This window comes from Carettochelys insculpta, chromosome 6 (assembly GCF_033958435.1).
Source record: "Carettochelys insculpta isolate YL-2023 chromosome 6, ASM3395843v1, whole genome shotgun sequence".
Lineage (NCBI taxonomy): Eukaryota > Metazoa > Chordata > Testudines > Carettochelyidae > Carettochelys > Carettochelys insculpta.
The window spans coordinates 16,775,939-16,803,268 of record NC_134142.1 but is presented as its reverse complement, the minus strand read 5'-3'; the positions used below and the strand labels follow the sequence as shown (position 1 = coordinate 16,803,268).

At 43.5% G+C, this 27,330-nt stretch overlaps 1 protein-coding gene across 3 annotated transcripts in view; it reads right to left on the bottom strand.

The window, feature by feature from the left end:
- MTHFD1 (methylenetetrahydrofolate dehydrogenase, cyclohydrolase and formyltetrahydrofolate synthetase 1) overlaps positions 1 to 27,330 on the bottom strand; it is a 70,949-nt gene that overhangs the window by 37,895 nt on the left and 5,724 nt on the right. Inside the window, exons 1-9 of one of the 3 annotated variants that reach the window (XM_074996358.1) lie at positions 26,827 to 26,903; positions 16,268 to 16,352; positions 11,799 to 11,858; positions 11,011 to 11,064; positions 10,512 to 10,648; positions 10,209 to 10,309; positions 9,616 to 9,752; positions 6,716 to 6,827; positions 679 to 806 (exon numbers count right to left, since the gene is read on the bottom strand). In XM_074996358.1, the coding sequence (XP_074852459.1) occupies positions 679 to 806; positions 6,716 to 6,827; positions 9,616 to 9,752; positions 10,209 to 10,309; positions 10,512 to 10,648; positions 11,011 to 11,064; positions 11,799 to 11,858; positions 16,268 to 16,352; positions 26,827 to 26,888 (876 nt within the window). In that variant the 5' untranslated portion in view covers positions 26,889 to 26,903. Of the gene's footprint in view, positions 1 to 678; positions 807 to 6,715; positions 6,828 to 9,615; positions 9,753 to 10,208; positions 10,310 to 10,511; positions 10,649 to 11,010; positions 11,065 to 11,798; positions 11,859 to 16,267; positions 16,353 to 26,385; positions 26,401 to 26,826; positions 26,904 to 27,330 lie in introns of those variants that run through there. The other 2 variants (XM_074996360.1, XM_074996359.1) reach the window with 2 other exon arrangements.

Genomic DNA, 27,330 nt, shown 5'->3' with positions numbered 1-27,330 from the left:
CTACCGCTACATCAGGCCCTGTTCCTGGGACTCATGAGCTGGCTTCCAACAATCCGGAGCTGCAGCCCCCCTGAACTGTTGCCTTTCCCCTCACGGTGGGAGGAAGCTTTCCTCTGTCAGACATCTGTAGAGAATTAAGCCCATCACAAACCTGAGATTGCTTTGCACAGGGTCGGAAAGGTGCATACAAGGTGCTACGGTACTGACCGGTACTCCCTCTGATTGCTTCCATCCACATGGGGAGGAGTACATTTTGTTATGTGTGCTGAGACATGCACAGATGTGCGCCACCAGCAGACAAACGCTGCTGGCTGTGGGCACACTGCTAATCAGCTGGAGGGCATTTATTTGATGCTGTCCTGGGTGGCCAGCCAAGCACTCAGCTTACAGGGAACACTGCTATAGACACTGGAAATCACGCATCTCTTGGGACAAACTCTCTTAGGCAACTTGAGTGTCAGTGGTGTCAGGTGCAAAGATACAGCGACCACAATCTCAAATGCATGCACGTAGGTATACACAAAGCAGCCAGCATTTCTCAGAGATGTCTGAGCAGTGGCACAAGGCCTCACTCCTCCCAGAAATGCCCACAATTATTTACTGCATGTCAGTTGGCTGGTCCTACACAAATACACGAGGACGGCAGGGGAGGCCCCATTCTGTCTGTTGTTCACATACCTGCATGAGCATGGCTACGGTCATAGGTCCCACGCCCCCAGGGACTGGGGTGATGTATGAAGCTCTTTCCTTTGCTGCACTGTAAGCCACATCTCCTACTATCATATTCCCGTTGGGCTTTGAGTCATCTGGGAGGAGGAGATAAAGTTATACACAGAGCATTTCACTGAAACAAGAGACTGGATGAACTGCCACAGGGTGAGGGCTTTCACACAGCCCAACCAAAGTGCAGCCACAAGGCAAGAAGCAAAGAGATAACATGATCAAGCTGGAAAAAGTTGTGTTTCTCTGTTTGCCAAAGCGCAGTTCTAGGGCTTGTGAGGTCAGGGCACATTAACAGCACGGTCTACCCAGAAATCAGGCACAACACAGACAGTCTCCCCTTCCTTGAGGGTGCAGGGAGCTTCCCTTGAAAGGGACATGTCCTCTGGAAAATTTTCATGGAAGGCTCCTGACCACATTGTACTTCAGGAAAGGGATGCAAGGGACCAAGTGGGCGCAAAGGCCTGACTCTGTGGGAGCATAAAGGTACAGCTGACACAGAGCTGAACCCACTAAATCATTCAGCCCACCACAGAGCCATCAGAGGCTGACAGGTGTGGGAGCACGAGCACCTGGTGGCCAGGCCTCACTCGCAAGGCAGAATGACCACACACACTCCATCTTGGAACGCTATCACACAACGGCGGGAAGGCCTGAAGTCAAGCGAGGAGAAAGAAATCAGAAAGTTGACAAGTAGTTGGAGAGTCCCCAAAGAGAACATGCTGACAAGCAGATAGTAAGCCCCCAAAAAGAACAGCTGGGGCTAGTAGCTGGAAGCCCCCCAAAGAGAACATCTTGGTTGTGCAATATCAGAGGGTCTCGGGGGGAGGTTCAGAAAAAGACCAAGGACAGAGGAAATCTTGTAACATGTTCTGACAGGCCGGGAGGATAGAAAGCCCAAATTAGGTAACATACGCTTTAATTGGCCAGGTATCGAACCCCCAAGTAAGAAACAGTATAAAAGGTGTTTTAGCAGGAATAAGGGTGCGGGCTCCTGGACACAAGGCAGAGGCTAGCAACTTCCAGTCCAGACAGCAGAACCCGGCCTGATCACCCGGACGTCACCACCACGAAAGGTCCCAACCAAGCCGTATCTCTGACTTGAAGGGCTGCTGTAACGGAGTTGTTGGTGAGATGTGGGAACATTGGATGTTATTGATAAGTCACATGTAATCATATACAGCTATAAGTAACCTAGTGTTTAGCCTAAGCCAAATAAATAACTATAATATATATAACAAGTGTTAAGTAATTGTAGTTACGAATAAATGAATCAATCACTATCGGTAAATACCACTAGCTAGGGCTGTATAGAGAATCATTGGGACTTAGAACAGCCACAGGGCATTGTGGTGTTCACAATCGGAGTGTTATTGTTCCTGGTACTCATAATACTGTGGAAACCTAGGTTTTGAAGTAGATACACCAAATCACATATTGCTGCTACACTATATAAGGCTGCTATAAAAGGTGGGGTGGTCAGTCCCGGGCCACCCAACTCCCCCCCGCTGTATCACACCCCACGCGCACCCATAGGACCCGGAGTAGGTCGGCACATCATCAACAGGAAGCTGTGCTTCCAATTCAGGACTGACAAACTAGTGAGAGGTGGGCAAGGAACAGGTTTTCCAGTAATAAGAAGTTCCATTTCCCTTTGCTCTTCACTTTTACATTAAATTGAATTTCCTGCATTTCAGAGCAAGCTCAAGTTCTGATCTGTTCTGCACTTAAGTAATTACAAACTATGAAATGTGGCACATGACTTAAAAATACGTGATGGAATTAGGCAGAACATTTAATCTTGCCAGCATGCTATAAATAACTACACAGGAGCTGAACTTGAATACTAATAGCCTGGTTTATAACACAAGTTACACTTCAACTTGAACCATCATAAGCAAGTATCACAGTGCCTTATGCAGAAGGAAAACCACCACTCTTTAGACAGAGGTTTTTGGTTTCTTGCTTTGCTCAAATGATTGGCCAGCAATACTGCAGGATCACTAAATCAGTGTCCAGTCAAATTACATCTGAAATACAACTCAGTCTCCCCTCCTCTATTTAAATATCCTGAACTTGTACTTCTCTAGTAAGTCTTCTTTCAAAAAAGAATCATCAACCCCCTCCTTTGCCACAAGTAAATGGTCCAGAATATAACATTTGGCAATTCTATAATTCACTCTGGATGAAGTGAGGTTGGTGGGGAGGCTTTTGTGTCTGGAGATACAACTCATTCATCTACTTAGCTGAAGACCTCCGTTTTAGGTGTAGCACACCAAAGTGGTGGCTTTCACTATCTCTGCAAGAGCGATGGATGTTTACTTCAGTGCTTTCGAATGCAGAAGACATTACATGAAGGATGGAAGGATATAAACATCTGGTCTGAAAGTAGTTTACACTTCCAACTTTAATCTCAAAATAAGACACCAGAAAAACTTAATTTTAATAAACCCAAAAGAAATATCTCAGTTAAACAATATTTTATTTTAAGCAGAGGGTCACATTTTGCGCTCGGTTGGCCATGGGAAGCTCCATTCACTGCAGTGTGGCTGTACAGTATTGATGTCAGGGCAGAACATACACAAAAGCTATTATATAAATACTATGAAACCCACCTCCTCCCACACAAAAAACAGGTGACTGAAAAATTGGAAGGGATGTCAAAACAAAAGCAATGAAGTCAACACTAGCTAAACAACCATTGTTTCTGACAACAAGCAGTTTAAGTTTTAATACATCTGTGTAAAGTATTCAGTGAAAAATTTCCATCTTGGGCTCAGAGCCTGAACCACATCACTGTTAAATTCTGTTTCTACAGCAACTATTAGTAATTTGAAAGCTTGCTGCTGGAGCTACAATATAATTTAGCCTCCCAGCCTGAAAAGTAACTTCATTAGGCATGCAAAAAAAGCAAATAATGTAATTGTATTTTCTTCTAAGGACGCCAAAGACTACACATCATACCAGCAATAAAGGCTTCAGTCCCTGAGAACAAATCACACAACTGATAAATTATGCATTCAACACACAACATCCTACTCTGGGGCTGACACACAGGCAAGCCAGAAAAGCAAATTTTGTTTTGTGCAGCTAAGTCTGCAAGATCAGACACAGGAAGAGGAAACCATGACTATCTGACTAGCTTTAAAATATTTTCCTGCTTGTGCTCCAAGAAGCCGTGTCAGAAGGTCTTGTTCTTTCCCAGTTGTCCTCTAATCCAGTGTTTCTCAACAGGGATCTTGAGAGCCCTTTCATTTGGGGGGGCAAGGGGGGCAGCACAGTACCCTGTGGCTAGAACTCAGAGCCTCAAGGCTCTCCGACTGCAGGGCTGAAACCCCAAGACTTGCTCCCCCTGCTGTGGGGCTGAAGCCTGGAGCACCAATTGCTCCCCTCCACACAGCGCCAGAATAGAGCTGTCCCACAGGCAGCTCCACACACCCCCCCTACTTCCTTCTTTTCCCTCTTGACTAGGTCACAGGCAGGAAACCAGAGGTGGACCGTGCAGGCAGCTGCCATGGTGTTCCCACCTCCTGTGGCTGGCAGAGTCATGGTGCATCTGTGACGACAGGGGAGCCCTCCTAGGGCCCAGCCCACAGACACCCCTTCAGCTCTTGCCCAAGCACAGCAACTAGCTATGCCCCCCACCTTCCACACAGTCCCTAGCTAGCCACTCCCTGAATCTTCAGCTCCTCCCACCCGGCCACATGCAGACCCTAGTAACCAACTCCCTGAACAGTGATCAGTTTTCACATTGTTTGGGGTGAACCCCCCACCACACACAACATTGACAGGCTGAGGTAAGTCAGGAGGTGGAGCTGCCTCCCCTGACCCTGCTGTGCTGAGCTGGCCCAAGGCCCCCAAAAGCAGATATCCCAACTAGGTCTACGCCCAAGGGATTGCCACCAGCCCACAGCGCACATCTTTTCCCTCCCCTACCGGGCCCTGGAGTTTGTCTAGCCTGTTGAGCAAAGGCTTGGAAAGAAAAAGGCTGAGAACCCCAGCTCTGTCCCACTCCAACACACTTCCCAATGCACACACAGTCACACACATTAAAAAGTGTCCAAGTGCTGTGTTTTCCTAAACCTACAATGGATTTTCCTCACTGCTAAAATATCGGAGAAAAAAAGTTCAATGGCTAGAACTGGTTAAAGAAACAAAATGGCAGCATTTTATAGATCTGAGACTACAAGGTTCCTTCCCTGAGTACAGTCCAATGTGCACACTTGAAAGTGAACCACTCGCATCAGCATAAAAGGTGAAAGACTCAAGAACCAGAAGCACCAAGAGGGGAAAGCAATATCTTTTACTGGGCTAACCTCTATTGGTGAAAATGACAGGCTGTTGAGCTACAAAGAGCTCTTCTTCTGGAAGTCAGCTGTACAGGTGTTTGCCCCTGCTGTACAATTTCACAGGGCCAGACTGATTCCCCAGTGGGTTAGCTCTGCACAGGGACATGCAAGCATTTACTCAAGGTTTCCTTGAATTTCTTTCTAGCAGGCCAAGGCAAGGTCTTGATTAATCTTCTTTGCTGAAGCAACCTGGAATTCCAATCCCTAAACTCTCGGATTCCAAGTAGCCTACGGAGATTCAAGAACACCCAACATGGCATCATCAACCTGTGGCCCACCCTCAGTACCGCACCAAGGATTTCTACAGGGCTGGAATGACGCAGATGAGGTAGCACTGCCCTTTCTACATCCCCTGGGCCGGGATTTGCTGCATTTCAGCCCCCTCCACCTAAGGAGACCAGTTATAATACAAATCACAGTACTCAGCCAAACAGCTCTCTCTCAGTCCAAGAGCTGAAATTCACATTCTGTGCAGCTATCTACTAGCTAGGAACACTTAAAGCCCTTGGAGGTCTGCTTGTGCTACTTTCAACCTAGGGTTTAGAGCACAGGACTTCTGTTAATCTCAGATGACAGACCAGCAGCAACCTAACTCAGGGAAGTAGTCTTCTCGGAGAAGCTGACAAAGCAGCTGTTTATCCCCTTCTAGTCTCAAGATTCCACACTCCCAGGTCCTGGTTTCCCAAAGGTTCCACAGCATTTTCCTGGGATTATTTCCATGAGGAGGGGAGAAGCAGGGAGAAGCTCCGCAAAACTCTGTAGCTTCCAAGACAGAACGCTGGTATTTAAGACAGAATATTTCCACAGGATACATTTTAAGGTGCTTGTTTGCTAAGCCTCACATCTCAAATGCATCAGCATCTGTAGTAGAGCTAATTAGATATTCCCACTAGACAGACCACTTTCTAAAGTCAGTGAGACAAAAGTGATGATTATGGAAATTAGGGCTAACTTCTGATATACTGTCCATACAAGCCCTTGAACCATTGAAAGACAGTGGATCACTGGGAAAACAGTGATATTTTTATTTGCACCATGCTAACAGGGGAGGCTGCAATCTGCTTGGTTTTATGCAAATCAAAAATGGCTCTTTGGTTCCTGACAAGTTGCCAAAGTTTGGGTGGTCTGGCACAGATCTCTCAAATAACAATAAACAGCAAGGGCAATTTTACATTAGGCACAGGACTTAATGTTTTTAACTACAACAACTCAGATGTCATCTGCAAAAGCAAGACAGCTGAGCTGTAGGCGAGAAATGTCTTTACCTTCCATTAGATAATTACATTGCAACAAAATGATGGATCAATTATAAAGCTACCTTCTTAAAAGCCCTGGGGGCGTAGGCATGTGACAGCTTCACTGTGACTAATTTCCCATATCATGTAATACCTGTAACTTGGATTTAAAATGAGGAAGAAAAATAAAAGAATGAGCCAGACCATCTGTTTCTTCTTTACAAGTGATAAAATAGTTAAATTAACCCCTAGACAAAAATCAATAGCTTTATTTTATGCCAGACCTCCCAGTGGTTTGCAAAATATATTATGCTTCGAGACAATAGCTCAAGATTAAGAAGAGGTCTCCAATAAGATGCAACAACAGTGTAATACCTGCTCTCCCACACCTTCATACACACGCACGCTTACCTGGTATATGGTTGATTCCACAGTCTATTACTATAGCACCAGGTTTAATCCATTCACCTTTTATCATTTCAGGTTTACCCGCTGCAACCACCAGGATATCAGCTTTACTAACCTGTCAAAATAATGCTGCATCACTACAAGGGATACATTTTCAACTTACTTTTAATCACCCACATTTTCAAAACAAGATAAAAGAGCAACTCTGTCCCCAACACAAGAAGAAAATCCTCCCTGAAGCCAAGGAAGGGGTAAGAAAGAAGTATTTCTATGGCTGCTTTGAAGACCTTGCAACCGTGAATTCAGGCACCTGGAGGCCACCTTTCCACCTCAAGCTGACTTCTTTATAGCTATTACTCTTCGTTAATGCAGATCAGAATTCTACTGATTATTATTGTTGGCAAGCCAATAGCACAAGGAAGCTCCAAATCAAAATGGGGACTCCCTTGGGCTGGGCACATATACTGTGTACACAGTGAGACCACCCCTGCCCTGAAAAATTTATGACAAAAGGAGAAGAGCAAATAAGCCATGTGACATGCTCAAGGCCGCACATCAAGCCAGTGACAGAGAAATGAGTAGCGCCCATGGGCCCCCACTCCCAGACAAGAACCTTATGCACCAGCCCATGCGTAACACTTCTGTACACTGGTTTTCTCCTCAAGTTAACCCCTACAGTTTCCTTCAGCAGAGCTGCTCCTTTTGGAGCAGGTTGGTTAGAGACTCAACCACCACATCTCAAAGCCCGCAGCCATACCTCCTGCACAAGGCCCCTAAATCAGTGGTGGGCAACCTGCAGCTTACTGGGGATCCATCTGCAGCCTGTGTACCCCTTCCGCCATGCTTCTCATGCACTGGAGCCCCATACTTGCATACTCCTCTCCCATTCCCTCCCAGCACTTTCAAAGCACCATGAATCACCTGTGCACAAGAGGATTGAGGGAAGGGGGTGTGCAGGCCCATGGGCCACACGAGGACTACAGGCCATCCACCACTGGATTTCAATCTAGCATTCAAATGAGACAAGGGGGGCCCCACTCGTGTGATCCACTCATTAGTTTTGGTTGCCCATCGCCGCGCTAAACCATTGGGCAGTTTTAGCAATGCAGTCTGCTGGCTCAAATTAATTATGGATTTATTCTTTTAACATTTACGAGGTCAACACACACCGCCACTGTAATTTGGCATTATCACTCGCTCAGATTACGTCGATAAGTCTGGTAGAGCATTTGCTGCAGAAATGCTGGGACAGAAGGGGAGGAGGGTAGGAATTGGCCCAGTGGGGGTTTGAGGGAAGGGATGAAATTGGGGTGGGGCCTGCAGCAGAGGGGAAAGTCAAGCAGCCCCTGCCAAAACAAGTGATACACGCTTAAGCAAGGACAGATGTGAGGTACATGCTGACAACACACAACATAGTGAAAGCTACGTGCTCCCTCTGGTTCTTTATGTCACTTTTACAAGCAATTTCACTTGCCTGTAATAGTGGATCACTATGTTGAAAAGGCAGGATAAAGGAGAGCCAAGTGCAGTATATTTACTCTTATTCTTGGGGTCACGGCTAGTGCACATGCCCGATTTCAATCCTGCAGTTGATTCAGATGAAGGCACACCACTGATGTGACTCAAGCAGTAGCCTTGGTTGCCCATTGCCAGGGGTTGCAAGCAAAATAGCAAGAAGTGCCATTTTTTCCAATTTGGTTTAAAAAAAAAAGTCAGTAATTCAAGAGCTGTAATGCATCTGAATATGAGATGGTCCTTAACAAAGAGTGTCAAACCATTCTTTTTGTAACCTCTATTTCCAGAGCCGCACTCTCACAATGATTTGAAATGCCATACATGTTTTTGCAGGATTACAAAATGTTTACATATTCAATTTTCTCACACTTGATGTGGGTGTTTGAACCACTATTTTCCTGACTTCACTCCCAAACCTTTTCCCTACCTGGGGGATGCCGGGGAGTTATCCAACGTTTCAAGAACACACATCATTTATTATTTACATACGAGTTGTTCATTGTGGGATTTTAAACATTCACTGTTTATCAAAAGTAATCAGGAGTGGTTTTTTTGTTTTTGTTTTTTATTTAAACTTGGCAATTATAGTGTCAGGAGCCACAAAGAGTCCTTAAAGAGCCACATGTGGTTCTGGAGCTGCAGGTTGCTGACTGCTGCTCATTGTTGACTTAAACCATTAATAAGCCTAGCACCAAACTTATGAGGTTGCTTCTGTGTTACCTCCACTTTAAACACCATTGGAATTCTGGTTTACAGTATCATGGAACAGTGTTTCTTAAGCTTTGAGACCATGGAACACCAAACAATAATATTTTTTATGTGGAACACCTATGAAATTTTTTTTTAAAATAAATAAAAACAAGCAGCAACACATACAGCATAACCAAAATAAAGTAATTCAACCAGGTATCGCAGCAATGAAGATGTAACATTTTATCTGGTTCTAATAAAAGAAAATATATACCACCAGTGTATTTTTCCAAATGCTTGCAGCACTCCTGTGAGCTGTTCACGGAACACCAATGTTCCACAAAACACCATTTAAGAAACACTGTCGTAGAACACTGCAGCCTGTCTGATTTGGCATCTGTGTTACATTCACACATACCCACTCTTTTGCCTGGTGGCTGAAGCACATTATTTTTCTGGAAAAATCCAAGTCGGTGGCAATACAGCCAACACACCATTGCTGTGGGGTACTCTGGTTGTGGAACAGGAAGATGGGACAAGTCTGAGAAGCAATTTTAAAGACCCGCACGAAAAGCTTTTTTAGGAGTTTATCTTAAGAGGCTGTTAAAGAACAAGCTTTTTTGTTTGTTTGAAAATTCACGGCAGAAGACAAGGATGTATATGTTGTACAGAGCCTAAATAAAGCAACCTGTCCTTACCTCCTCAGCCAGTGCAGCAGTCCTTGTGTGGCAAGTAGTCACGGTTGCATGGTTCCACAGCAGCAGATCATGCATTGGAGCACCAACAATCTTACTGCGTCCGACCACCACTGCTTTTTTACCTGCAATTTGGATTCCTGAAAAATTGCAAGATTCAATTTTAGGTTAGCCATCCAAACAACCTGGACACATCCCAGCTGCCAACTAATTCAACTTATTCTAGATCCATTAGTGAGCACAGATCTAGCCCAGGCTGTCAAGAAAGTCCGAATTAGTCATTCTTGGCAAGAACACACAACTGTCTACGTGATGGTGCTTTGAAGGTCATCTTGTGTTCTAATCACACTGGAGAACATAAAATATCATTTGGAAGTACAAAAAAAGTGGAAAGTTTTAAGGCGTCTCCTCCTCATCCCAATAAGAAAGGACATAAGGTGGCACCTTGAGGAAAACTATTCCTTTTAGAAAAGGCTGTGATGTCCTGTACACCAAGCATATTTTTTTTCATCTCAAGGGACTGACTACATATTTATCTATAATGAGGACAAGAGTAGGGAGAACCATCAGTCTCCAAATACACTCTAATTACTTGCCTGTCTGTCTGATAAGCTCCATGCATCCTTTGGGTGTACAAGGGATGAAACAGTCTCCAAGGTCACCTCTGGAGAGTTTCCCAGCATTGATGCTAGTTAACCTAAAGTATATGAAGGGAGGGGAACAAAGGCACGTACAGGCCAGGATGAGAAACCTGGATATGATCAGTTTCCCTATCATCAGTATTTACACATTTTAAAGCTATTTGTTAAATTTAAATCACTAATTTCAGTGGACAGTTTTAACAGAAAAAGAGCAATCTGTATGCAAAAATAATTACCCCAACTGTAAAATCTGCTTACCCATCTATATCCTTTTCAGGCACAACAGCATTGGTCACTTTCTCAGTACTAATGGGTTTATCTGTATCTAGAGGCAGTTGTACTATAAATCCATGAATGGCAGGGTCTTCATTCAAAGCAGTGATGCACCTGAGCACCTTTACATTGAAAGCAGAAAGAGGATAAAAACAGTAAGAAAGACTAAATGTAAACAAGTCTGGAGCAAGTACTTGAATGTCACATTTTTTGGCTGGCCAGAATTTGGAATGAACACACACCACCCCTTTAGTTCTCTCATAGAAAATACAAATTCAGTGTGGTGTTGTCTTTCTGGAAACATCCAGGTTAAATTCTTTAAAAATTTTCAGTGTTTGGGAATCTGTGTTCTCTTTGCACATGCCACCCGCAAAAGGCAAATGTTTACGTAAAACTGTAAATCAAAGAAATATAATATCAAATTTCATTTTTAAGAAGCCCTTCATTTTTATTTGAAATGGAAGTAACTGACCAAGTCGCTTACCTCAGCTTCTGTCGCAGTGTTCGGCAACTTAATGTGGCGGGCATTGATCCCAATCTGCAAGAGAGAGAGTGCTCAGAAGTCGTCTGTTTTTTTAATTGACATACAAATTCATATATAAAAACTGTGGCAACTCTCATTCCAGCCCAGGCTTACAACAGACTTCATCACGTGATCTAGTCACACCAAAGGACCGAAGATACTAATTGGAAATACATATGCCAAGGACAAGATCATGTTTAACACCCTGCCCAGTTAAGTTTTCTGGAATGGTTTTCATTACCCTGTACTGTAACACAGTAAGAGACAGACAGTCCCTAATTATGGGAGGGCAATTCAGTGTGACAGCAGCTGCCATAGGACTGGCAAAAATGACTCTGCTCTGAAATGTTAGACAGCAACAAGACATCAGCCATCACCTGGACCAAGTTGTATGCTACGTAACACCCCGCTGGCCATAAGGCAGGGTGTAATATATCAGACAGTGACTGCATAGTAGAGTAGAAATAAAGCAACTAATGAGGTATATAGGTGAAGGCAGGAGTCTGGAGACTGGCTAGGGCAGTGAACAGAAGAGCACAGAAAACTAAAAGCTTCATTCCAACCTTACTAGATTTGTTTCCACATTAGTCGAAGACCCAGTGCATCTCAATTCAGCTTGTTAACATTAGAGAACTGCATAGGTTTAGCCATACTAAGAGCGTTAAGGCATGCTTTTGCTACATGGCATGTGCATGGAGGTGGGTTTGTAATATTTTTGAAGAAAACAAAAGTTGTGTCCCAGGCATTACCTCAGCAGCAGCCTTCAGCTTCATACTAATGTAGATATTTGAATCATTCCGATCCCCAACCTTGAGGGTGAAAGGACAGAAATAAGTCACAATGGAAATCAGAGTTAGACAGAAATATTCATCTGAATTTAAATGACCGTTCCTTTGTACTGCTGTAGTTATATTACAAGGACGGTCTGACTTCAGAGTTTTCCTGTGGCACAAGAACAGCCAGCCAGAAGATAATGGGAAATGTCCTTTAACATGAAACATTGCTAGAGAGGTTGGTCAATTTTCTAAACAGCCATTTATGGCATTTGCCAGCCTTTAATATGGTGCATTCAAAGCAGAGAAAATTACCCAGTTTCTTCCCTGAAAAGTTAAATCTAGAATGTATTAATGTGCTACACAGTTTGATCCCAATTCCTCTGCCAGTATTTTTCACCTTACTGCTCACAGATCAGAACAGAGCAGCCTTTCCACAATGCAGAACTCACTACAGTTAGGACCCTAAGATATGTGCACTCAAGTTGCGTGAATCTTTGTTTAATGCCACTCTGGGAGCCAGTAAACTGACCAGTGCTGCTATGAGTGGGCCAGCCAGGAGCCAGGCACCAGCTCCCTACCACTCACAGGAGCTGGGAAACTGACACAGGCACTGCACTGGTCAATTTCCCGGCTCCTGTCAGGGGCAGCAGTGGGGAGCCTGACTCTGGGCTGCTGCCCCGACAGGAGCGGGGAAACCACTCCTGACAGAAGCAGGCAGCCTGACTCTCACCATCCCTGACAGGAGCGGTTTCCCCCCCTCCTGTAAAGGGCAGCAGCCTGACTCTCGCTGTCCCTGACAGGAACAGTTTCACAGCTCCTGTCAGGGCGGTAGACCGACTCTTGGCTGTTGCCACTGACAGGAGATGGGAAACTGACCAACGTACCAGTTTTGTGGGAGTAAGGGACTGTCGAAGCGAGGCACTTATTTTGAAGCTGCCCACATCTACACCGTCAATTTGCAATTTGAAGTCTGCACTTCGAAATTCATACAGCTGCCATTATGCTAATGAGGCACGAAATATGCATGTTAGTGCCTCATTAGCCTGCTTCCCTTGTTACCATGCCACCTCTGATGGGAGGAGGCAAGCGTAGAAGCAGCCAATATAAAACTTTAGAGCCTGCAAGTTCACTCAGTCCTACTTCTTGTTCACCCAACTGCCAGGACAAACAAGTTTATTTATATTTATGGGCAATAAATGCAAACATATAAGAGGCTACCCTCTTATTTACAATGTCACCTACAAGTGAGAACACACATTTACATGACATGTTGTAGCGAGAGTTGCAAGGTATGTACTTGCCAGATATGCTAAACATTCATATTCCCCTTGACATGGCAATCTTTTAAACTGGTAACATGTTACTGTTTAACAATGCAATTAAAACTGATTAATCAATTTTTTTTTTTAATATCTAGTGATAGTGATTTTTTAATTGTTTGACAGCTCCAGTGCAAATGTATTTATGGGTGCATTTCTACGGATCTTCAAAGGCATAAAGGGCAGCAGGGAGCCCCAAGTAAATAGGAGTTGGACATCTTATGACTTTGTATCTTTGAAAATCTCCACTGATGTAATTTTCAAACATCATCGTGCAATACATAACCAAAAAGAAGCACAGACTGTAGGAGAAAGACTTGGGACACAAGCTTGTAATTTTCGATATAGATATCAGGTCATTACAATTCTGCCAGGTTTCAGCAAGCAGGATGTATACTCCAGCCTATTTTGTCAAAAAAAGGACTGACTCCCTGTAGCAAGAACATCACCAGGGAGAGCTGGCAAGATTCCAGGAGACAAGAGTGAACTCCAGAAATGCTGCTGCCTAATGACTGGATTACAGATGACTAACTACTCCCCGTATGAAACCATACCAAGCAATTATTACTTGAATTACTGGAGCACCCAAAACCTGGCATCCCCTACAAAAACAGTGTCCTTGCTTGAAAGAACCTACTGTCTTCAGGAGAGAGAGGAAGGGGCATGGAAACAAGGAAAATGGCCAGGGCAAAGTGTGGCACTAGTCAGGTTAATGTTTATCAAAGTGTATCTCCAGCCAGGGTTCCCTGTAAGTGGCATGCTTGGGCAGCCACCCAGGAGAAGTTCAGGTGCTACTCAGATGATTAGCAGAGCACCCACAGCAGACAGCATGTTTCTATTGGTGGTGCACATCCACACATCTGGGTGCACAGAAAATTTATTACACCCATGGATGAAAAAAAAAGTTAGAAGGAACACTGCCTCCAACTCCCATCGCTAGCTAATGTCTTGTAGTGAAGCTACTGCCGCAATTGGTCTTAAGAAAGGAATTGTTTGGGGAATAGCCTTGTAAACCAACTCAGAAAAAACACATTTGTAAGTGGGCGCAGCAAGGAAAAAACATGGAGGTGGCAGTGGCGGTGAGAGATGAAGAAATAGAACATCATCTGTTTTTAGTGTTGGAAAGAGGGTTTGGTCATGAACAAAATGGGTATGTATAGAAGCCAACATAATTCAAATGAACAAAGAGCTGTATGCGAATCTACAGAGATCAAGAAGATTTTTCCCTGCCATTATGCTGTATGATCAGGCAATGAAGAAACGACAACCCCCTCCATGCACACAGAGACCTGAATGTGTCTCAGCTAAATTTAGCCTTTTAAAAAGGAGAGATTACTGTCCACCTTCCCACCACAAAAGGGTAGTTTTCAGCATGTTAAAAGAGCATCTTGGCTACGACAGATGTGGAGGTCTTTGTACATGAGTGGTGAAGATATTGGATCATGGCTGTAAAGTATATGGACAATGTGGATTATGAACTACTTCCTATATTCTTCAAAGGCTTACTTGCACCTGAGCTTGTGGAAGACCCTATTTTGTGCCTGTACCAAGTACAGGTGTCACTACACAGGTCAGCTGTGTCTGTAATAAGAACAGCCTTCCCGGTTCAGAACTGCATACGTACCCAGGCAACAAAGATGGTGGGAATTCACAAGCACTCAGTGATCGGAACAATAACGATGACTGAAAACGTCACCAACGCTATTACATTTCAATGATCCCTGTACACATTTATTTTTGGAGTTTGCTTTAATTTTTAGATGATGTTTGTGATGCTTTGAGATCAAATAATACATAAAAATTAGATTTTTTTGTGAAGACAGTATCGTTAAATTAACAGAAACAAAAGCAAACTTTTTAAAGTGGTCATTTAACATGCTGATTGTGTCCTTGTTTGTCCTTGTTTCTGTAACAGCACCACTTACCAAGCAGACATAACAGGCTTTAGCTTTCAAATGCCACATGATGTCCATGCTTATAGGGAGGTTACATCAAGCTGACCAAATCAATGACATCTTACTCGCCTATAATGATGCCTTTAATAAAGTCACCCAAAAGAGAAGTGACTTAAATTTCTCAGGCTGTCAATTTCACTTCTTTCCCAAACATTACAATGTCATTTACAAAATTTCAAATACCTTTCCCTTCTCCTAATTATCAGAACACAAAACTTCTGCAAAAGTTTATGAAGTTGTTCATGCATAACATTTAAGAGCCTTATCAGGTCTTTCAAATGAAAGATGAAAGCATTCAGTGTCTGTTAAGTGCAATATAACTCTCCGATTGCCAGAACTGACAGATAATGGCAGTGGAGAGCTATTCAAGAGATAAATAAGGGCAGGCAAGGAAAGGGACCATTTCTACAAGCATTTGTTTAAAGTTCCAGCAGTTCTCTCCAGCCACAACATCCATTCCTGCGCCATGACATCTTCTCTTTACAGCTATTCAATAGACTGAAAAATGATTTTGACCAGACTTCAATTTTTCTCAGTGACAAAAGACAGTGCATTCTGCAAAATGTATAAGCCTGCACTTCTAGTTACATTAATACTCCTGTTCAGGTTTGCAGGATACCTTTTGTGTTTGCATCAGTGTGAAGGAAAAGAACTACAGCTTGCAGGACTTTATGACTTTCAAAATGCCTTAATTTTTTCGGGTTAGATTCTTTTTCACATTCCTTAACAGAAAGAACAGGGTCAAATCACCCACAATACCGCTCACATTATTTCACTGATTTCTGGAGCAACGTGTGTTGTGGAAATTACAAAAGGTAGGTGTACCTTGGGTCATATAAAGGTAGAAAGACACAGAACAGAGTCTAACAGCAGGGTTTGCTGCTAGTAGATATTACAGTAATTGTGTAGCACTCTGTAGTTGCCAAGTGTTTCCACATGAAAAGGATAAACAGGACAAATCAATCTAGATTGATGGGAAGGTCAGACACCAGTAAAAGACACACCGATAATTATATTGCTGTAACTGAATTAAGGATTTTTGTTTTAAAGCATTATTACTTTGAGTAATTTCAGGTGAAGACAATCAGATGTCCATGGTTTTACAGTTAGCATCACAGATTAGGAGGGATTTTTTCATGCATTTGTTTTTAAAAGAAAGCAGTAATACCTGCAAAATTGCAAGCCCTGGTCTGAATCCAGGCACCCTCTCCTTCATCTGAGCAACCTGAGTCTTCAGTCTCTCTCTTATTTGCCTGGGGTAGGAAGTGGGGGGAAAAAAACAGAAGTTAACCAACAAATTGAATTGTCACGAAACATTAAGTCAAGACCTAGAAATTTAGTTATGGCTAAAAGCCATTGGTGGGATTACCGAAAGCAACAAGTGACTTGAGGCCTTTTCTACACTAAAACCCTGCCTACCTCCCCTCAGTTGATCTACCCTGCATAGCTGAAGTCAACATTCAACAAGGCACTTCCACATGCTAAAGTTGGTGAGGGCTGCTTCCCTGTCGACTCCGGCTACTCTTCTTCTCCTACTGGAGTACCACAGTTGATGGGAAAGCGCTCAGCAATCGACTGATGGCGTCTAAGCAAATGCAATCAGTCAATGGTTGAATCGATCGCTTCAGCATCCATGCTGTGGAGACAAGCCCTTAGATGAGCAAGTTCCCAGTGACTTCCATTTGGATCGGTGCACTTCAGTCCTTTCAGGCTTTCAAAAATCCCATCCGATATCTAAGTCCTCTCATCCTCACAGCAGTTTCTCGGCACTCCAGAGATATAGGGAAAACAAAAAAGTTTCAAGTATGTACCTGAAATTCCAGAGAGGCATGAAGGCATGTTGACTCCCTTTCCCAAAATGTACGACCACATGATGCAAACCACCATACCTCCCCTCCCTGCAGTCTGCACCATTCCTTAGCTTACCAACCCCTTTTAGGGAAGAAGATGATCTGAACAGTTTAAAGCAAATCAAAATACAAGGAAGTATTGGAATTAGGTGAGGATCTGGTCTAAGTATAGAGCTACTGGCGATAGGATTGGTACCCCAGTTTCTCATAGCTACTAGGATGGTGATTCAGCTACCAAGATCTACTCCCATCATCATTATGACTTTAGTCCTTCATCCAGGCCCTAGACTTGGGTCCCTCCTCAAACTTGGAGCCCTCCCCAAACCTCTCATCCCTGGGCTCACTCTAGATCCCATGTCCCTTGCTGCACGCAAACGCTCTGCCTCAACCCACAGCCCCCTCCTGTGTTACAATCCCTCAGCACCACTCCCCAGCCTAAAGCCCCCTCCTACACCCCAAGCCCTGCGTCCTCATTCCCACCCCAGAGCTTGCACTCCCAGTTGGAGCAGGCACCCCCTCCTGTACCCTAACTACCTGCCCCAGCCCAGAATCTCCATTTAGAGCCCTCGCCACAATCCCTCAGCCCTACCTCTGCCACAGACTGTCCACATGTGGAACGACTCATGATGTGTCACCTTTGGACTGGTGCACATCACAAGTCATTCTTCCCATGGACATAAAAAAATTAGAGGAATCACTGCTGCCTGGTATCTATTTCTCACCGAGAACACATTTATGATCAATCCAGTTTTCTCAGAGGGAGGTCTGTGTGAATGTCAAACATCTGATGGATTAAACACACAGAACTCCATTATGCATGCGTCTACAGCCATGAATATCACACTGGACAAAAGAATGCTGCTGCCATTCCCAAACTAGCACCAAAACTTTTCTAGCTAACAGGCTGTTCCAAGAGTCAGTTTGTTCATGTGTGCGAACTGCACAGAAATCACAAGGATGGGTAGTGCAGAAAGAATGCTAAATATAATCAGGGACAAGGTCACTCTTAAGAGGAAACCTAATAAGGCTCAGACATGTGACCATGCAAGGCCAGAGCCTAAGCCACCGCTCCAGCTGCAACGCCCCACTCCCCTGGGAGAAATGGGAAGGCACTCACCCAACGTGGCAGAATGGGATTAGTGCTGAAGGGAATTCCAGGGTGATCTAGAGCCAGAGAGAGCCAGCACTATGCCATCAACTTAGCCCCAGGGGAGGCAAGAAGGGGCCTGGCCAGAGCATGCTGCACCCCAGCAACTCGGTCCGTTCTCACTTGCACCAGACGGAAACAAGCCAACCTGCTGTCTGCTGCCTCTCAGACCAAGCAGACAGAGGCAATGTTGCAGGAGGGCAGGTGCACCAAAAGGTGGGGCTGAATTTCTGGCTGAACTAAAAGCCTCTCAAAAGGAGGCTTTAGTATGAGAGTTTATTTTCATCACATTCAAAACTTACTCTAGGGCCTGGCTTTCACACAGGCCTCAGCACAGCCTCTGTTACCACCTGTAGCATTTACAAAACACTCAGCTATGGTTAGGCCCTGGGCTGCTGCAACATCGCTTTTAGGCTCATCAGCATCACCTCATTATTTCCTTATGCTTCATCTGTTTGAGCTCCCTGGGACCTACTTGTACAGCGAGACTGTAGGCTCTTCGGGGCAGACATTTTCTCCTTTTTATACAAGACACTGACTAGTAAGGATTTTAATATTTACAAAGTTGACCATTTAAATGAGTAAAGTTATATCACTTAAGTGGTTAAACAATTCAAGGGAGAAGGGCTGGGGGTTAATAGTTTGCATAGGTTAACCAGTAAGACTAATCCTTACTAGTTTACATCCCTAGTGTGTAGCACAACTGGTTTCTAGGTGCTATCATAGTAATAACACTGCTGGCACATTTACACTTGAAATTGCATGGATTTATATGCCTGTTCACCTGACTGTGGGTCTCCTGAGATCCAGGTGGTATCAGTTATGTCCACAGAACAAAAAACAGATTTTAGAGAGGCTAAGCTTTAGAGTTACTCATATCCTCCACCGATGGATGGCAACTTTAAAGAAAATCCAACTGAACATTCATCCTTACTATGGGGAAGAATGTTTGCAGCTATTAGGAACCTTTATAGATGTCACAATGATCATAAGACTAAGATTATGCAAGCAACCACCAAGCCTAATCTGATGAGGCAGCATGTCCCAGTGGTTAGCATATTAAAATGGAACATTCAGGAGATCTGGGTTCTATTCCTGGCACAAGCATGGACCGGGAAAGCTGACCCTGGGCAACTCACTTCACCACTCTGTGCCTCAGCTTCCCCTCTAGATAAAAAGCCAGATCCCCTTTGAGACCTACTTATTAAAAAATGGTATATAATAGCTAGGTTTTTCTACTTTAATCCCACTGTAGGTTTACAAAGCAGCTAATCATTGCATAATCAGCTCAATACTGATATATATCAAAGTATTTTAAAGATGTAATGCTTCTTGAAAGGAAACACCCCTAATGATTACTTTTGCTGGAAAAAAAAAAAGGCCAATGAACCCAAAATGCTCTGAAAGTCAGGAAGCTAACACAGGATGTGGTAAATTACTGACCTGGCAAACAGCTCGGCTCCTGAGCCTGCAAAAATGTAAGAGCTTAATTTTGCACATCCAAGAAGTCACCCAAATGAGATTACTCCTACATACAGTTAAACATGTACAGAATGAGGAACTAAACTGTACAGAACATGTTAGAAGTGTTCAGTGTGGATGTTAACTTTGTAAATTTATAACCCAATCCAACTCTCACTGAAAACTTAATTTCCCTGTACCTCCCTAATAAATGGACTTCAGACTAGCGTGGCATTCATACATTTAATACAAAATCCTGAGCCATGGCTCACCTCAGCTCATACAGCATTCATTTAAAAAAAATTAAGTTTTCCACCATGGGTATATATAAAAATGACACGAGAAAACTCCCTTGTTTGCCAGTTCCCATTGCTCCCTAAGCATAAAAAAAAAAAAAAAAAAATCATTTGTTACAAGGCCATCTAGTGTTTGCTAAAAAGTAACTGCACTCTTTTGGTTGCAAGCAAAATTAAAGGTATACATACTGAAGTTTAAGAAATAAAAGTTAGTTAGGATCAACTTTAAGAAATATTTTTGTGTTTAAATCTGCAATTAGAAATAAATACTTTTTAAAATATTTGAAAAAACCTCTTATTGACTTCTCATGTTACATAACAGCAAGGGGAAATGATTTTAATCTCTGTTTTTAATGAATGCTGTTGAGGTAAGCCTCATTATAAGAAAGGCCGAGGCTGAAAGACATTCTCTGTGTGGAATTAGCGTCTCTCAAATCAGAAATTATCCTAGACTGCTGAGTTCCAGGGTCCCTGGGCTTTTGGGGAACAGCATTGACTGAGCCAGTAATTTGAGGAAGACAGTAATTTGTTGTGCTATACCAGGCTAAGCTGATCTCACATTGTCATTTGCTGTGGGTGTTTTTCATGTCACAACAGGCATTTCTCCTCTCCATCTTACATGGCCTCTCTTATTTGATCTTATAAAGCAAAATAATAAAATATAAATAAGTCTTGCACTTGGTAAAATAACAATGGCATGATTTCCTACTCAGTAAGATTGTGGCGAGGACTGGTAAATTCTTCATCTTTGACAACTGTGAAAGACTACAAAGGGACGTCAGCACTACAGCAGCACAGCTTTTGAACTGCCCCACTGCAGGCCACGTGGTACATGCTTCCAACCTTAATGCAGATTATCTGCCTCTCCAATAATTCTTCCATAAACATAGATGCCTCTACCCTGGGGGTTTCCTCCACCTAATTAGAGCAAAAAATTATTCACAGTCCTCAGGGAGGTAGCTAGGGCAATCTAACATTTAAGCATAACCCAGAGCTAAATCATTTCTCAGACAGAGGGAGAAAACTAAGCAGAGAGACAGAGCCTGTGACTAGAAAAGGAGGAGGACAGCATTGCCTCTACCCTGATTCACTCTGATCTTCGGCAGGTCTCTCTCCTCTCCCTCGAAGCAGACTGCTATTCTCTAGGTGGAAACTGTTCCCTTCTAAAAGGACTGATCGCTCACCAGTCTGGAGTAAAGTCTTTCACCTTCTGTGTTTAATGACTCATTAGCACAACAATTTTAATTAGGAATTTCGCTCTTTTTTTTGGGCCAGGGGAAGGGCACATCCATGTCGGACACTAATATACCTCCAAAGAAGTTAGTCTGTCTGTATTGCTTATTTTGCTCATGGAACTAGCATCAGTTATACTACCTAAAGGATATTTTTGCCAGTACAAGCTGCATCTACAACAGAAGGTTTTGCCAGCATAGCAACCCTCTGAGTGCAGACACAGCCTCAAATGTCTTTAGGTATTATAACAGAGACTGGCTCAAATTACCATAGTTATACCTTGCATGAGAGCAGTGCCTAAAAGGGTTTCTGCGGGATTGCAGAGCTATGATTGATTTAATCTGCACCACCACAGGAAGAAAGATTTTAACTCTATGGATTAAGTGATACTTTGGAAGGGAAATTCATATACAGGGTTGAAAAGTCTGAGAAATCAAACTAATTTCAACATGATTTCTAGATCACAGGGACGGGGTGAGGAATCACATTCCGCATTCCCCAGCTGAAGAAAACAAGACAAAAAAAACAGAGGAAAATAGGGAGGTAGAAGGCAAGAATATGCAAGCGCTGAAAATGAGAAACCCATCCCTTCAAAATGTTTGGGCCCATCCATATTATAAAACCGACAATGTTAACATAGCTTAGATGCCATCAGTTTATCTGGTCAGATCTCTACAGGGATATGACTGAAGCACGGTGTTTTTAAAAAGATGACAAAACAAGAACAATGAGAAGTCCTGAGACACCTTATAGACTAACAGATTTTTTTGGGCACAAACTTTCATGGGCAAAGACCCACTTTATCAGACACATGACTTCTTGTTTTTGTGGAGACAGACCAAACCAGCTATCCCTCTGATACTTGTCAAACAAACAAAAAACAGTTACACCCGGGGTGAAATCCTGGCCCCACTGAACAAAATGGGAAATATGCCAAGCTGGCCAAGATTTCACTCGTGGCATAGACACGTCTGCATAGGTGCAGCACACAGTTACAACACAATTTGTTCCAAAGTACGTTAACACCACTGTACTTTAGCACGGTCAGTTTTCTAGGCTGTAGCTTCAATCACGCTAGCAAGGGCAATCTTCAAAAATGGTTGCAGAGCACTGTTTAATCACTGCATAGTTAAAACAGTGTTAGGCATGGTCCTCAAACTAATCTACAACCAACTTTTTCTGAAGATCCCCACTGTTCGGAATACAAGCCCAGAACCTGTGATTTTTGCGACCGTGTCACTCAGACCTGCTCTGAACACGACTAAACCCAATGCAGTGATAAAAACGTCATCCGTCAGCACAGCTAGCGCATGTAGGAGATTTCAAACAAGCTCATGGTAGATAAAGCTTGAGTTGAAGTGATTTCAAACACAAGTTGTGAATCTTATCCAAAGCGATCTTAAAGAATAATTAAGGAAATTAGTTCTGTGCATTTGTTTTTAATTACACTCAGAGCACTTTCACCCCAGGAAAGCATTCAATATACTCAAAAATTTCTAGTTGTTACTGTTCACAGGTGTTTTTCAAGCATTATCCCTGCCCCCCTTGCTAGCTATCAATTATTTACAATTTAAAGTAGTTCCATTTTACACCCCATCATTCCTCTCTTGGCCCTTCTGCACTACCCACATCCTGCAGTAAAAACAAAATGGAACATTCTTTCCCAAGAACCTCAGAAGAGCCATACTGGGCTAAACCAGTCTAGCCCAGTATTGTGTCTTCCAACAGTACCAGATTTTAAAGAGGGAATGAACTAAGGCTGTCTACTCTAGACACAGAAGCTGACTGATAATATGCAATTTTAGCTATGCCAATTGCATAGGTTTAAAAAAAAAAAAAGACATATGAGCAGTCGACTACACTGGCTGGTGACACAGAAGAAGGTCAACAGGAGCATTTCTCCCACAGACCTTCCTTAATCCCCACCGCTCGCGTGGGGTTTTGGTGTCGACTTTGACCATAGAAAGCACCATTTTACTCATGTAAAAACCAAAACCCTGGAAGATCAACCCTCAGCAGGCTGATCTTCTGCGGTAGTGTAGACATAGCATAAGTGACAGACACTTCAGACAAAAGTCTGTACCCCTCAGGCACACAGAAGTGTTTCACACACAATGCTGGGCAGTAGAACTTGTTTTATTGAGAGACAGCCAGAAAGAGGTGATCCTCCAGAGGGATTTTACACCACCAATCTACCGCCTGATTTTTTCCACTTACCAGGAGACAGTAACACCTAAAGTTACAAAACCTAACAGGTTATTTTCATTTCCTTTGTGTTTTTGCCAGCATTCTGTTTCCCCTGTTGGTAGGCACAGAACCTTTCATATTCAAAATGAAAATGTGATTTTAAAACCAAAATAATCTGCAGGAGGATTTCAAGGCAGCCATAACGCCTGAAACTAATTTACTTGGATTTTTTTCTCAAAAACTGGGCTGAGTGTTTTTAACTTTCACATTTCACCGTCCTCAGCAACTTCCATTAAAAACAGAATTGTGTAGCAGACATCTGATTCTCCTAGTCTGTAAATATTTGACTGACATCCAGATAGACTCTCTTCTCTGATAAAAGGATAAATCCATGACATAACAAAAGCTGAGTGACTACCTACCCCTCTTCCCCTCCCACACGATACACAATCCTGACTTTGCAGGTTGCAGTAGAAGTGAATTCCTTACACAAATAACCATAGCTACGTCTACACATGAAGCCTACATCAAAGTAGCTTATTTCGATGAATAACGTCTACACGTCCTCCAGGGCTGGCAACGTCGACGTTCAACATCGATGTTGCGCAGCACCACATCGAAATAGGCGCTGCGAGGGAACGTCTACACGCCAAAGTAGCACACATCGAAATAAGGGTGCCAGGCACAGCTGCAGACAGGGTCACAGGGCGGACTCAACAGCAAGCCGCTCCCTTAAAGGGCCCCTCCCAGACACAGTTGCACTAAACACCACAAGATCCACAGAGCCGACAACTGGTTGCAGACCCTGTGCATGCAGCATGGATCCCCAGCTGCAGCAGCAGCAGCCAGAAGCCCTGGGCTAAGGGCTGCTGCACACGGTGACCACAGAGCCCCGCAGGGGCTGGAGAGAGAGCGTCTCTCAACCCCTCAGCTGATGGCCACCATGGCGGACCCCGCTATTTCGATGTTGCGGGACGCGGATCATCTACACGTGCCCTGCTTCGACGTTCAACTTCGAAGTAGGGCGCTATTCCCATCCCCTCATGGGGTTAGAGGCTTTGACGTCTCACCGCCTAACGTCGATGTTAATGTCGAAATAGCACCCAACACGTGTAGCCGTGACGGACGCTATTTCGAAGTTAGTGCCACTACTTCGAAGTAGCGTGCACGTGTAGACATGGCTCATAACTACCTCTTGTAAAAAAAATCCTGGAGAAAACACACACCCACACATCATCTTCTATTGCCATGTCTTTGGGGATCTGAGATTACATGTTTTGATTGCCTCAAGAGACTTTGCCCCATGCCAAGGGTGATCGGAATCCTTTGATATAACATCTCTCCATAGGATCCAGATCAGAAAGAGAAAATAAGACACAGAATTAGTTCTCTCAAATTCTTTCAATTGAGAAATTCTAGCTAAAATCTGATCCTTTTCATCCTGGGATGTACACTGCTCGTTTTGTTACATTTGACCAAGCTCAGGGCAAGAGCAGGGGAAATGGGAAAAAGGAGAATGGTTTCCAAGTACAGCTGGAACTACTTGCCATAGTAATGCTGGAAAATCATTTAGGCTGGAAGCCCATGTATAAGATGTGAAAAGATGATTTGCATTTTTCAGTCTTTTCCTATGCTCGTTAAGAGGACTAGTTGCCTCATATACATGTAGTTTTAAACCTAGACAAAATAAAACAAAAGAGTGGCATGCGAACAGTGAGAGTAGGAGCACCGGCTGCCGCTCCTCCTGCCGGCCGCCGCTTGGGGATCACCCTGAGGCAGAACCCTGTGATTTCAGCTCTGCATGGCCTCAGCTGCCACTCCGTGATTTCAGCTCTTGATATCTCCAGTGTGGAGTTTCATGAAAACCCTATTATCCAGCTCTATCTTTCAACAGGTGGGAAGGGGTAGCGAAACCAGGCTTATAGCTATATGGCCAAGGCACTCAGCAAGGTGGCTCAGACTAGTACTCCCCTCCCCGCTCCTCCCCCCTGGCCTTACAATGCTTTAAACCAGGGAGCCCTGTGTAATCAATGTCTTATGCAGCTGTGGCAACTGCCCTGTCCCCCACAACAACCCAGGGCATTGGTGAGATCCCACAACTCCCACACTGAGTGTCAGCACAAATTGTGATTTTACAACAATGTGTTTACAATAGACAATCTCATGGCTTACTTGCTACCCATTAGGCTTTGCCGGAAAGGTATCACACATGCACACCTTTGCATTCTCATGCAAATGATCTCTGGGAGACACATTCCTCCGAGCCTTGAGCAGCATTGCATTCCTGCTGCCACATTCCTTACACTAATAAAATTTGCTGGTTTGATCTTTCAGAATACTTTATTATTGTTAATGCACAGAGGGCAAAAAATACTCAGTGTAATCAAACTGGAGATCAGCAGAATTGTTTTAAGTACACCACTTTTTTGTGGACATACAAATCTATTTAAAGCTGCAACAAATATGGTCCGTGAGGATCTGCTATAATTCAGGACCAGTTTTTGTGCCAAAGGTAAGAGCAGTCTGCCACAGTAACAGAGTGCAAACTTTCCTAGTTTTACCAACAAATTCTGTGGCCATTAAGTGTAAAATTCTGAGAATGCTGCAGACAGCCATAACCACAACACACCGTGGTGTAGTGGACTGGATAAGAGTCTAAAACCAGAATTCCAAAGAGAGCTCCAAATTGGCTACTGACTCAAATGGATAAGTCGCCTATGTCAATATCTTCTGAAGCAGCATCTGATTCTGGATACTCGATCTGAGACATATAGTTTTCAGAAATACTGAGCACACCCAATTTCAGTCAAAGTGGAACAGCAACTGCTTAGCACCCGGAAAAATCAGGCCCAAAGTTTCACCCTAATCAGAAATGTTCGACTTCTGCACCCAGGTCTTCATTTTCCCCACTGTAAAATATGGCTAATATTTTGCAGCACTTTGAACAGGTAAACATGATAAACTGTTTAGTACTAAGCCTTTCAAGGAGGAAAGGAGAACATTTCTCTCTTTCATTCCACTTGGATATTTAACAACACTAAAACAGACAAAGGATACCTAAAAAAAGCAAACAGAAGACACAGTAGTCTTGCACCAACCCCACATTTCCTACCTTTTGAAATTTAGCAGCAGAGGGGGGAATTTTTGAATCCAAAAAGAGATTTCACCATACTGCAAACATTTATGCTGAGATAAGTCGTTTACCTAAGACCTGATACCAAACAACAGATGTTAGTAGGGCAGGGGTGAGGAACCTTTTATGGGTCAGAGGCCACTCACCCAAAGAAAAACCAGCCAGAGGCCACACACAAAAGAAGGAAACCTCCCCTCCCTCAGGCCTCACTGACCTGGTCCCTGACTGAAAAACTGGAACAAAAAAAGATGCTCCCCCTCATTCTCCTCACACACTAGCCCCAGAGGGGACCATGGGTTTGGGTTCCACACCCCTGCACTAAGGCAACACTAGACCAGTGTTATAATAGAGAATGAAAGACACAAACATGAAGTGATTTTAGAAGACAGAAACAACTGTACTAAGGAGTTTAGAAATTACCTGTTTTTAAATACTTCTAACGATTCTTCAGTAACTGTTCTTCTCTGTACAATACTTTCCATTCTCTCTTCCCACAGACCATTGCACTAGTTCTACAATGCTGTAAGGGGTGAGAAAATCTACAGTGCACCATGACTTGGTTTACTGCTGTTCAATGACAGCAAACACCAACAGCCATTTAATAAAACTACTCCTGCTTTTCTTTACTGGCACAGACGGTCATGAGTTAAAGGGGAAGGGAAGGCAGCTGTAAAAAAATAACATAACAAATGGAAGAAAGGGGAAGTTGATAGCAATGGATACTATCCATAAGATAGGAATTGTCGAAAATTGACAAGGGAAGCCAAAGGCATCAGAAAAAATCTGTGACCAGCGCTAACATATGAAGGGGCTTGTCTACACTACCTCCCTACTTCAAAGGGAGGATGTTAAGCAGGGTGTTGGGAGTTTATTAACGAAATGCTGCGCTGCATATGCAGCACTTCATTAAGCAAATTTCCCCCA